Below are 12,726 nucleotides of genomic sequence, written 5' to 3' on the forward strand. Positions count from 1 at the left end.
GCTCTACAAATTTCGTCCGTCCGTTCGTGTAGTTGCATTTATTTTGTACTAAAGAAATTAAACTTTCCTACAGCTAATTTACTATTATTTACATTCGAACAGTCTAGAAACCTAATCTATTTCACCGTTAAAGCGCGCGAAAACTAATGTCACAGATTCAATATTCGTATAGACGTGTCGTTTACCATTATATTTTATAACTCTAAAAACACCGAAAATCAAAGATGATTTACCGCACTTTTCAATAGTTTAATATTTTCGCCACAATGACAACACCGTGCATCACCATATAGCCGCCTATACTTGATAAGGAAGAGTTCGTGGTGGCGCTACAAAAAGTACATAGTGCCGCCATCTGGCAGTGAAATTAGAAAATTATGTAAATAAAAAATTACTTCTGTCGATAGAATAGATATCATCTAACGATATCTAAAGTCTATATGGAATAACTTGGTTTGATATTGTATTAGTTATTTGATATTAAATATTTGATAATTAATATTAATTTCGCAATATGATAATATATGTAATATACGTAATTTGATATTAATGAAATAAACTGAATAATTATTAAGCTTTTGAATAATTAAAGAAATTATACTAGATGTCTCTTTTGTAATGTATCTCGAAGCACGTGGATACAATCAACATAACCTGCGTAGATTTGTGTAAAGGATTGTATGACAGTTTGAAAACAGATATACGTGTATTAGATGTATTTTAATTAAACAAAAAATAAAATGAGATAGTTTTATTAAATTTCGTAATAAAAGAATAGAATTAAAGATGGGCAGAAAACGATTTAATTGGAAAGCGAGAAATAACGCAGAAGTTGAAATTGACAATTCTGGTACTAAGAAGGTATTTCTATAATAATATGAATGGTTTGTACAAAAGTAAAAAATCAGTTTTATAATATTATTTTTGCTTTTAAACAGATTACTTTGGACATTAAACACTATGAAGATAATTATGACAATTGTAACCCATTAGTTCTTCCCAATGAAAAAAGGAAAACAAAAAATAAAGTTAAGAAAGTCACTGTCACTAAACTATTGTCCAAAAAACGTAGAAAACAGTTGGAAAAAGTTGTAGAGAAGAAAAAGAAAAAATTACAAGTAAGTTGTTTCAAATAAAGAATAATTTTTGTTAATTTCAATTATTTCATTTGTGTTATCTGTGATCAGAGAGCTACACTGTTAGAAGAATTAGCAAAAGTTCAAACAACACAAGAAGAGTTAAAGCAATACGTGTCTTTAACATCTCTGCAAACTAAAGGATTAAAACGCTATTTTAGGGAAGCAGAGTTACCTATTAAAGAATACAATGATAGTGGAAACAATGACTATGAAAATGATGACAAAGAGGAGTCAGTAAATGCTATCAAAGGTGCAAAGAAAAAGAGGTTGTCTATTTTAAAGGATGAGAGAAAAGTGAAAGCTGTGTCTGATCCAAATGTTGTTGGATTTGATGTAAGTTGATAATGAAATTTAATTGTTATGGGTATTAATAGACACATGTTATAGGAATCTAGTGATTCAGAGACCAGCGATATAGAGGATGAATCTGAAAAAGAGGAACATACTTCGGAAGTGACTCCTGATGACAGCAAAGTTGTAGAAGATAATACAAAAGAAAATTTTTCAGAGAAAAAGGATGAGCCTACAACTAATATTAATACAACAGAGGCTGGCCTTAAAGAAGAAGATAAAGAAAAAGGAAAAGGAAAAGAACAAAAAGAAAAAGAAAAAGAAAAAGGAAAAGGAAAAGGAAAAGGAAAAGAACAAAAAGAAAAAGAAAAAGAAAAAGGAAAACTGGAAATTCCTCCAAATAAGGATGTAAGTGTACAAAAGCCAGCAGAAAAGAAATTTGTAATATTACAGAGAAAGCCAGAGATTCAAGCAGCTAGATTAAAATTACCAGTAGTAGCAGAGGAACAAGCTATTATGGAAGCTATTAATGAAAATCCAGTTGTAATAATCACTGGTGAAACAGGAAGTGGTAAGACTACTCAGGTACCACAATTTCTTTATGAAGCTGGTTATGCTCGAGAAAAGTTAATTGGAGTCACTGAGCCTAGGAGAGTTGCTGCTATGTCTATGAGCAAACGTGTGTCTGAGGAAATGAATCTCACAGAAAAGGAGGTTTCATACTTGATTCGTTTTGAGGGAAATGCTACACCAGACACAAAAATTAAGTTCATGACTGATGGTGTTTTATTAAAGGAAATACAAACTGTAAGTTGTTACTTAACTGTATTTACCATGAATGCTAAAACTTAACGACACTTAATTTTTCAGGATTTTCTGTTAACGAAATACTCGGTGATCATCTTAGACGAGGCACACGAACGAAGTGTATATACTGATATATTAATAGGTTTGCTATCACGAATAGTACCGCTACGTAATAAAAGGAACAATCCTCTGAAACTGATAATAATGTCAGCCACATTGCGGGTAGAAGAATTTGTAGAGAATAAGAAACTGTTTAAAATAAAACCACCAGTACTAACAGTGGAATCCAGACAGTTTCCGGTTACAATACATTTTAATCGGAGAACGAGTGTTAATTACGTTGCTGATGCTTTGCGAAAAGCAGTAAAGATACATACCCGTTTACCAGATGGTGGTATCTTAATATTTTTAACAGGTATGTACCTTGGAATTATGAATTATATAATTTTTTTTTTCTAATAAATATCCCAATACCAATAATTCAGGACAACAGGAAGTTAATTTTATAACAAGAAAGTTACGTAAAGCCTTTCCTATAAAGAATAAAAAAAATCTTCAGAAAAATTCGAAGAGTGTACAGGACACAGAGGAGTCTAATGAGAGGAAAGAAAATGCACAGAGCAATAGTGACAATGATGACTCTGAAGATGAATTTTATTCAAAGAAAACTCTACGTTCCAATAAATTGAGACAGAAAAAACAAATTCAATTACCAAATATTAATTTGGATGAGTATGTAGATAGAACTTTCTATAAATTCTTTCAACAATGTTTCGTGTAAAGTAATTGTAACTTAACAGTTATGCTGTGATTCCTACCGATGACACGCATGAAGATTTAATCGGAGGTGAGGAAGATGAAGATTTAAATTTAGATGAGGATGAGGATGAGGATTTTGATGTCATCGATTTGAATGCTTGTTCAAATGCACAACCACTGTGGGTCCTGCCTCTCTATTCTCTACTGCCAAGCCATAAGCAAGCTAAGGTAATTAAAAACTGATGCATACGAACAAACAAACAAATATTAATACCCGTCTGTTCTTAGGTGTTCGAAGCACCCCCCGAAGGCTGCCGTTTATGCGTAGTAGCCACAAACGTAGCTGAGACATCTCTCACAATACCCAATATTAAATATGTTATAGATTGTGGACGATGTAAAACAAGAATGTATGATAAAGTAACAGGTGTGAGTACGTACAGAATCTGTTACACTAGCAAAGCATCGGCAAACCAGCGTGCAGGGAGAGCTGGTAGAACTGGTCCTGGCCATTGCTACAGGTATCCATTAATGATGCAATTTTATTCGTATCAATCTTCATGGACAATTGTCTCTTTCCAGGTTATATTCTTCAGCAATATTCAACGATCAATTCGAGCAATTCAGTCAATCAGAAATCCAACGGAAACCAGTGGACGATCTGCTACTGCAAATGAAAGTGATGAATATCGATAAAGTTGTCAATTTTCCATTTCCAACTCCGCCAGACACGGCACAATTACAAACAGCTGAGAAACAACTATTAATTCTTGGCGCATTGTGCCAACCCTTGCCCGGAAAGGAAGGTACGAATATCAGATGTTCAGATTTAATACTAACTTTAAATAATGTTACTATCGCCTAGGTTCATACAGTGCCAAAGTTACTCCTCTTGGTCATAGTATCGCCGCGTTTCCGGTTGCTCCCCGTTATGGAAAGATGTTGGCCCTGTCCCATCAACACAGTCTCTTGCAATACACTGTATGCATGGTTGCTGCGTTATCTGTTCAAGAAGTGTTGGTGGAGGCGTTTGGTTCAGACAGAACCACCAAAAGCAAGTGGCTACAAATGAGGCGTCATTGGGCTGGAGCAGGGAATAGTTTACTCCTTGGTGTGTTAATTGCATACTTAGTTTATCAAATCTCTAACACTGATACTAATAAGTATATTTTATACAGGCGATCCAATGGTCTTGATAAGAGCTGTAGGAGCAGCAGAGTATGCTGGGACTAAAGGCAAGCTTCTCCCATTCTGCGAAGAGCATGGTTTAAGGCACAAAGCAATCGTAGAGATTAGAAAGCTTCGACAGCAGCTCACAAATGAAATTAACTTAAACGTACAGAATTTAAACCTAACGATTGACCCACAAATGAAACCACCAACTGATATCGAAGCCAAATTACTGAGACAATTAGTCCTCGCTGGTATGGTCAATCAAGTCGCGAGGAAAGTAATGCCAGACGAAGTGAACGAAGACCAAGACAAAAATAAATGGAAGCATGCTTACAAAACCTTGGAAATGGAGGATCCTGTGTTCATGCTGTCGTCGTGTGTTCTCCGTAAGACTAGCCCTGAATGGGTGGTTTACCAAGAAATATATGAGACGAATAAAATGTATATGCGAGGTATCACAGCTATAGAACCAGAATGGTTACCTAAGTTTGCTCCCACCCTCTGTCAACTTGGGGAACCCTTGACTGATCCACCACCAAGGTACGATGCAGAGACTGGGAAAATCGTGTGCAGCATAACAGGAACGGTGGGAAAAGGCGGTTGGAAACTACCAGTGATGACCATGGAACATCCCTTGTCCATAGAAGGGGTGAAACATTTTGCATGCTTCTTTTTGGAAGGGAAAGTGTGCCCCAAATTGGAACGATTCGTTCCTTCGCTACTTTCAACGCCACAAAGTATCAACAAGGCATGGGCAAAATTAGTGCCAAGAACGCAGGAAATATCCCAACTTTTACTGTCCCATGCAATCATGTCGAAAGAAAAGTTATTAGAGATTTGGGAAACAGATAGATATTGTAAGTATACGTTTCCTCGTATGTGGGTACATATGATTAGGATATTTAGAAGAATAATTATAACTAATTCTAGTTCTCCTGTCGGCCTATCGGAAATGGCTACCGGAATCGGCTCATGGAGAAGTTGCGGCCATTTGGCCACCTGTATGATAACTTGTATATCTAAATTATGCTTGTCATGTGTTATACACGTATGCCTGAATTTTGTAATATATGAAAATTTAATACGACACACGGTGTACAGTAAAGCCTTACAAAAGCGTACAATTCAACAATGTTTATTCAATGAAAACCGCAACGAGTTGTATATTACGAATCTGTGTGTAACGTAATTAAAAGCTATACGTCACTTTCGATAAATATAATGCGAAACTTTCCACTCACGTAAATCATATTGAACATGTGGCAGTTTTACATCATTTAATGTCGATGACATTCGATTGCCTATATTTATCATTTAATAAATAATTGTCTTTTCCTATATTATCATTCTCATTTTTTTACTAATAGAACACTGTGGTGCATGAAACGTGAATGATGGTAAAAGACATAATGAAATATTTACAAATACTCGAATTCTTGTATAAATTAAAATTTGCGCAAGTCGGTAGTATGTTAAATGTTTGTTCTACACAGTAGAAGTTATTCTTCTATGGAGTCAATAACGATTTAACAAATATCTAAAAACCTGAATCCGATCACTCTGCCTTTACTGACTTCTTCTCCTTTTTCTTTAATGGATTCTTTTTACAATCTCTATAAAGATTATTCAAATCAAATGCTGCTTTTATATTGTCCTACAAAGTAATATGTTCCATTTAATAAACAGAAAATGATCTTGGTGTATACTGATATTCTTGATACACGTACCAATGAAAACAAGAATTTAACCACTTTGCCTTTATGATCTGCATATGGGCGTCTATCCACTTCTTTACCATCTTTGAATAAAATTATAGTGGGAAGCTGTTTGCTAGTACTGGCATCGCTAACACGATACTTTGTACCTGCATCAGGGAATCTTCCAATGTCCACTTTTCCAAATTTCAAATTCTCTAAAGCAAATCTGAAAATGTAATGAACAATTTTGTTATCCTAGAATATGAAACTATCGGTATCATATAAACAAATAAACAAACTCTGCAGAAAGTTCAGAAAATATAGGTGCAAAGTTAACACAAGCTGGATTCCATGCTGTATAGAATGCAACCAGCCAAGTAACTCTTGTGTCACGCTGCAGTTCTTCCTGCAATCCATTTGCACTGTGTAAGTAAATTACATTCTCTGGACCTTGGTATGTTGGTTCAGGGAACAACAACCCACACACTGTAATTAGAAATTTTTATAATAAAAAATACATTGCACGCTATATTGTTCTTCTTCAAATAAATACATACGAATGAATATAATAGCAAACAGTATTCCCATGCGAATATCAGCATAAAACCAAAGGAGTAAATTAGCAACTTTGGTATATACAAAACTGGATGAAAGATAGTTTATCATGGTAACGCTTCCAGTTTTCCGTGACCTTATCATTATGACTATCATGAGGAAAAATAAAATCTCTGTTTCTCTCTAAACAGTGAACAAACTGTTTATTAATACTTATCAGACGCCGTTTTAAAAAAAGCAATGAAATTTTATTTCTAACTTACCCCATCGAGTTCACATTCTGATTGTGCGAACGCATAATAACAAATAACTGGAATGCGTTTTGAAACGATGTAGGAAAGGCTAAGCAAAATGTTTATTAAATAATATGGCTTTAACAGAAGCTTCAAATCTTTCTTAAAAGGCATCGTAGCAGGACGAGTGTATATAGGTTATAACTGTGATGAACGAAACGCACTTATTAATTGAGCGATTCAGCCTCGACAAATAATTGTCAATCAAATTTATTTCCTACTTTAAGTTTACTGATTTTTAATGTTTCCTTATTGTATAACTAAGCCAGGTAAAATTATGCATCGATCAAAAATCGCTCGTGTCATCGAACTCGCCTGTTTACCCGAAGTTTGAAATTGCTATCAATATTATTGCGAGCAGTTAACGACCTTTCTTGTTAAACATTTCACAAAGTAATCAGTAAATCTAAATTAAACACGATGAAAACGGATAAGAACCGACCAGTCTAGATAATTTGGGGAACTCATTGGTCAGGAAATTATAACATTTAATTCTTTAAACGACGTAGGCGTAAGAAATTTAACACCAGTTGATGCATTGAATTTCTACGAGCAATCAACCAGTATTTACATTTAGTAATTAATGAAGGGACTACGAAATAATTCACAAATTAATATATTAATTGATATTAGCGATAATCTGTCAATAATTTAAAATAGATTTCAACGATGTACAATAAAATTTTATGTGACGAAAAATATTTTAATTTATAGTTGGTACACGTATTATTAATAAGGCTGCATTTGCCATTAAATAAAACGCTTTTCCTAAAGCCCTTATCGGCTTAAATATTTCCACGAGCTAGATAAGGTATCATTAACACTAGAACGAAATTTAATTTTGTACCGACATATTCTTATCGATATTTTTGATTAATCTAATTCTGTCGTATGTACCTATTATCTAAAGAAAATGTTTCCTCAATAAAAATCTCATGAAAATTACGTATATTCGTATAAGATAAATATGATATAATTATAGAAGTTTGTTGACGGTTTCCTGACTTCTGTAGATTATCAGGAGACTGTGTTACTTAAACACATAATGTTAAACCAATATTGTAATTGTATATAGCAGGGTAAGAGAGATATATCCCCACCTAATTCTTGAACAACGATCATTGATTTCATACTCAATACCGGTCAATACTCTTTGGACAGAGCTCCCAAGATGCAGTTCCTGTTAGCAACTTGTATTGTCACAAGTATCTATTTATCAACTTATGGAGTAACATTTGCCTCCAATAACAGCATCCCTTTGGTTGTAATCACCTGGGATTACCAAGATGCTACACAAAAAGGTACATTTTCAAGGATAATTTCTAAAAAATAACATTACACTAAAATCTATTAAATTCAATTTTCTTTTCAGCTTGGAATGTTCTATACAATGAAAAAAGAAGTGCTTTGGATGCAATAGAAGAGAGTTGTAGCCTCTGCGAACAACAGAGATGTAGGAAGACAGTCGGATATGGAGGTAGTCCAGATGAGTCTGGAGAAACTACATTAGATGCAGTAATTATGGATGGGTATAACATTTGTTTCCTCAAAGTTGTGTGCACCCAAAAAGCCTGTAAATTAATATCGAGTTATTTTGTCATTAACAGAGTTACAATGGATGTAGGAGGTGTAGGGCTTTTGAGGAATGTGAAGAATGCTATTTCTGTTGCCCGCAAGGTTCTCCATAATACTAAACATTCCCTAATCGGTGGAGAACTAGCAACAAAGTTTGCTTTGGAAATGGGTTTCAAAACAGAATCCTTGCAGACAGAAGAATCCAAGAAGATGTGGCTGGACTGGAAAGCTAACAGCTGTCAGCCTAATTACTGGAAGGTATAAACCCTTAACATAATATAAAATGCTCTCTATCCAAGCATTGTTAAATGCTGTTCTTTATAGAATGTGGTACCAGATCCAAAAATAAGTTGTGGTCCATATCGTTCTGTGGACATAGGAGAAAACTCCATTGAAGAACACGAATCATATGTAACTGAGGAGAATCATGATACAATTGGAGTTATTGCGATAGATTCAAATGGCCATATAGCTGCGGGTACTTCGACGAATGGTGCTAGAAATAAAATTCCTGGCCGTATTGGGGATTCTCCAATTGCAGGTGCAGGTGCATACGCTGATCAGAAAGTTGGTGCAGCTGCTGGTACTGGTGAGGGTGATATAATGATGCGATTTTTACCCAGGTAAAGAATTTTCTGTAGCATAGAAGAGAGATTATTTTTGTAACACTTAAAATAATCAATGTTTATATAGTTTTCTAGCCGTGGAAGAAATGCGTCGCGGCGCCAGTCCAACCGCAGCCGCGACTACAGCAGTTCGTAGAATTGCTGAGCATTATCCAACTTTCACAGGTGCAGTGATCGCATTGAATAAAGACGGAGAATATGGGGCTGCTTGCAACGGTATCACTCGCTTCGCGCATTATATTGCTAATCCTAAATTAGGAAAACCAACGATGCAATATGTGAACTGTATAGATGCTTATTACGTCTTACAGAGTGAAAAGTGATTCATAATTATAATTAAATTTTCATTGTAATATTTCCATTGAATAAAGTTATATATTTGTAACTGGCATAAAACATGTTTTTCATTTCATAATATTTACTGTCATTGTTACTAGAATATTTCACTTCTGCAATATGTTTTGAATGTGTAATATTACTATAAAATTCACATTTCTGTAGCATAATTATTAATTCGTTTTTTTTAATATTATTATAAGGATATGTCTGTATTAATTTTTTGAATTTTAGTTGAAGTTATCGACAGTTTCAAATAGTTGGTCTACTTTACCAACGGTTGTTTGTTCCTGTAAAACTATGACAGTTGTTTATCATGGTTCAGTCAGAACACGATCGATAATGTGGCGCTGTAGTTCACATATGTTGTGTTGACAAGTCCAACCCAGTGTGTTTATGGGTTAATACTGATATTAAATAATTAACTGACACATATCAATTTTTGCTTAACAGTTACTATAAATTCAACGATAGTAAACGTAAGTAGCATGCAAATTTTAAATTACAATTTCTTCGGTACTCGTTTAGTTAATCATTCTGTTGTTCTAACAATGTAACCTTAATCTTATTGAAGGGGGACAAATTATAAACGCAAAAATGCCAGAAACAACGGAGGAGGACATGGGGATGTCCGTTCGTTTAACGAACGACGACTTTCGTAAATTATTGATGACTCCAAGGGCATCGGTTCCATCAGCTACACCAGTATCGGTACCAGGGACCGCTAGAGATGCTAGTGCTAAAACTGCACAGACTCCTAATGTTAGTGGCGGTAGTCGAGCAGAACTTAGGAGAAAGAAGAAAAGCTTTTATGCCAAGTTGAAAAAGCAAGAGGAGGATAAGATGGCAGAGTTAGCAGAAAAGTACAGAGACAGAGCAAGAGAGCGAAGGGATGGTACAAATCAAGATTACCAGGCAGAGGATCCCATGAACAGTGCCAGTGCGTACAGAGCGGTAGCACCAGATCTGAAGTCAGGAATGGATGCTGCTGAACGCAGGAGACAAATGATCCAGCAATCCAAATTCTTGGGTGGTGACATGGAACACACTCACTTGGTAAAAGGGTTGGATTATGCTCTTCTGCAGAAGGTACGAATCTGAAATTGAAAATCAGTTTGTTCAGTTAGCAATTGTACAAGTTGCTGAAGCAAATTTTGTATAACAACAGGTACGCAGTGAAATCGAAGCGAAGGAGCACGAACAAGAGCAAGAGATGGAGAAGTTAGTGAAGCCGAAAGACAAGGTAAAGGAAAAGAAGGAGCCGGAGAAGAAGGACGACGAAATGCAATTTAAGACCAAGATTGGTCGTAATGTTTACAAGACTGTCATGACTATGAAGTCAAAAACGATAGAGAGAAACGAATTATTCACACCTGGTCGCATGGCTTACATAATAGAACTGGATGACGAGAATGCAGACGTAGACATACCGACCACACTGATCAGAAGCAAAGCAGACGTGCCTACAGTGGACAATACACCTACTTTAACCACCAACGACATAGTTATAAACAAACTAGCACAGATATTGTCTTACCTACGACAGGGTAATCGCCATGGGAAGAAAGGAAAGAAGAACAAGGATGGCAAGTCTAGGCCAGATGACATGAACGACATGGACATAGCGCCACGACCACAGGATGAAAGTATTTATGGAGACATTGGGGACTATGTTCCTACGATTGGCAAGAAAGATCTAAATCAATCCAGGGAGAAGAAGAAAGGCTCGTACTTTGACAAACCGGAGACTAATTTAGACACAGACGACAATGCAAATGCTCCTCAGTTACCGAGCGTTGCGCCTACCAATGTGGACAGCAATGCTCCTAAGAAAGGTGCTCTTCTGAATAAATTAGCAGCAGAGCCGGAAGGCTACGCTGAGTGTTACCCTGGTCTCGATGAAATGCAGGATGCCATAGATGACTCGGATGACGAAGTGGATTACACTAAAATGGATCTCGGCAATAAGAAAGGACCAATCGGTAGATGGGACTTCGACACACCTGAAGAGTACAGCGAATACATGAACAACAAAGAGGCACTGCCGAAAGCAGCATTCCAATACGGTGTGAAAATGGCCGACGGCAGACGAACAAGGAAATATAATAAAGAGAAGAACGAGAAAGCAGAGTTAGACAGAGAATGGCAGAAGATCCAGAACATTATGAACAAGAGGAAACCGAGTACCGTGTTGGATGGCGGGTCAGAATTTAAAGTACCCAGATACTGAACGACATAACCCGTTCTGCGCACTTATTTAATGTTTATCACAACTTCGTTAATGTAATTAAATGTACATGTTATAGTATAAAAGTGCAATTGATTATTCACTATGTTATCCCTGTACGGAAACTGGTAATACGATAAAGACTGCATTTTTTAACAATCGCGTCCTTATCAGTTTTCCCAGAAATGATCCCTCCTTGAATCGAGCTGCGCTTACATCATTTTTGTCATTCATATTTCACCAGTTATCTTTTCAGTTCCAGATTCAAAACCGATTCGAACCGGTTACAGAGTTAGTAAACAGCTTATCGGTGACCATTAACCCACGATAAGGGAAAATATTTCATTCAAACCTGTTCGCACTGGTTACGAGTTACAAGCTGTACAAAAAATAATTGCAAACAAACAGTAACGTTACAAGTCGTAAACAAGTAGATTTTCATGAAACAGTATTACAATGTTTCGTTGACTTTGTTATTAACTAAAACGTTTCTCTAACCAACCACTTAACTACCGTGCAAATTCTTATCTTATAAGAGTGATTTGTTGCAGATATTACGTTGCATTTACGTCATTTGATTATACTGTTCACTCTATGTTGCTATTAGCAAGCAGCTTTGTACACATTCATATACCGAAGAAGAATTTCAACAGCAATTTCCTTATCACGTACATTTGTTAAGAAATTTTAATTTTAAAATTATTATAGAAAATTAAAAATCATTTGTGCGCTAGTTACGCGCTTGATCTTTTTCAGCGCACAGTTTAAAGAGAACGGTAAACTCTCACCGCTCAAAATCACCGACTGCTTCGTTTCTGGTAAAAATATTTCCTCGATAGAAAACGAAATTTCTGACGAAGCTTTCTTCGACGGCTTTCATCGAACAAATTCGCTTTATCGCGCGATATAATTAAATTTTATCTTAGACCTCTAACTTCCAAAATAAATTGAAAAATATCTGCAAGCATTGATACGTGACGGTCACTTAAAAAATGATATAAACACCTTTGAATATTTACATTGTTAAAATAACACCGTTTCATTCAGAATCGTTCCCCATTAATTCCCATAATTCTCCAATAAAAATAGCAATATACTTTAAAGCTAGAATTCGCATTCTTGTCGAAATTAAATGAAACACTCTAAGCGTTCCAACGTTCAAATTGCAAATATTTTTTATTATTCTCAATAGAGACAACGTTGTTACTATCATTACTATCCCCTACATAGAACACCACGGAGAAAGGT

At 35.6% G+C, this 12,726-nt stretch overlaps 4 protein-coding genes across 5 annotated transcripts; 3 read left to right on the forward strand and 1 right to left on the reverse strand.

Annotated features, from left to right (window-relative positions):
* Nucleotides 1-353: 353 nt before the first annotated feature.
* kz (putative ATP-dependent RNA helicase kurz) lies at nt 354-5,247 on the forward strand. Of its 2 annotated transcripts, XM_076364530.1 has the most exons (13): nt 354-861; nt 939-1,118; nt 1,188-1,472; nt 1,527-1,734; nt 1,792-2,237; nt 2,301-2,652; nt 2,723-2,969; nt 3,038-3,224; nt 3,285-3,517; nt 3,579-3,802; nt 3,862-4,107; nt 4,175-5,026; nt 5,100-5,247. In XM_076364530.1, the coding sequence occupies exons 1-13, from the start codon at nt 787-789 to the stop codon at nt 5,174-5,176; spliced, it is 3,612 nt and encodes a 1,203-aa protein (XP_076220645.1). In that variant the 5' UTR covers nt 354-786; the 3' UTR covers nt 5,177-5,247. The 2 variants fall into 2 exon arrangements, with proteins under 2 accessions (XP_076220645.1, XP_031830340.2); XM_031974480.2 differs by having other exon boundaries at nt 1,527-2,237.
* A 429-nt stretch (nt 5,248-5,676) lies between these two features.
* Nucleotides 5,677-6,829, reverse strand: LOC116426045 (thioredoxin-related transmembrane protein 2 homolog). The gene is made up of 5 exons (XM_031974504.2): nt 6,685-6,829; nt 6,424-6,604; nt 6,166-6,352; nt 5,897-6,092; nt 5,677-5,823 (listed from the first exon to the last, which is right to left on the reverse strand). Exons 1-5 carry the CDS (start codon nt 6,826-6,828, stop codon nt 5,725-5,727), a joined length of 807 nt encoding a protein of 268 aa, XP_031830364.1. The 5' UTR covers nt 6,829; the 3' UTR covers nt 5,677-5,724.
* Nucleotides 6,830-7,876: 1,047 nt separating this feature from the next.
* On the forward strand, nt 7,877-9,320 carry LOC116425410 (N(4)-(Beta-N-acetylglucosaminyl)-L-asparaginase-like). Its single transcript, XM_031973063.2, has 5 exons — nt 7,877-8,015; nt 8,087-8,243; nt 8,322-8,547; nt 8,614-8,912; nt 8,983-9,320. The coding sequence occupies exons 1-5, from the start codon at nt 7,886-7,888 to the stop codon at nt 9,236-9,238; spliced, it is 1,068 nt and encodes a 355-aa protein (XP_031828923.2). The 5' UTR covers nt 7,877-7,885; the 3' UTR covers nt 9,239-9,320.
* A 528-nt stretch (nt 9,321-9,848) lies between these two features.
* LOC143174212 (protein Red-like) lies at nt 9,849-11,637 on the forward strand. Its single transcript, XM_076364532.1, has 2 exons — nt 9,849-10,340; nt 10,420-11,637. Exons 1-2 carry the CDS (start codon nt 9,849-9,851, stop codon nt 11,479-11,481), a joined length of 1,554 nt encoding a protein of 517 aa, XP_076220647.1. The 3' UTR covers nt 11,482-11,637.
* The last annotated feature ends 1,089 nt before the right edge of the window (nt 11,638-12,726 follow it).

This window comes from Nomia melanderi, chromosome 2, assembly GCF_051020985.1.
Source record: "Nomia melanderi isolate GNS246 chromosome 2, iyNomMela1, whole genome shotgun sequence".
NCBI lineage: Eukaryota > Metazoa > Arthropoda > Insecta > Hymenoptera > Halictidae > Nomia > Nomia melanderi.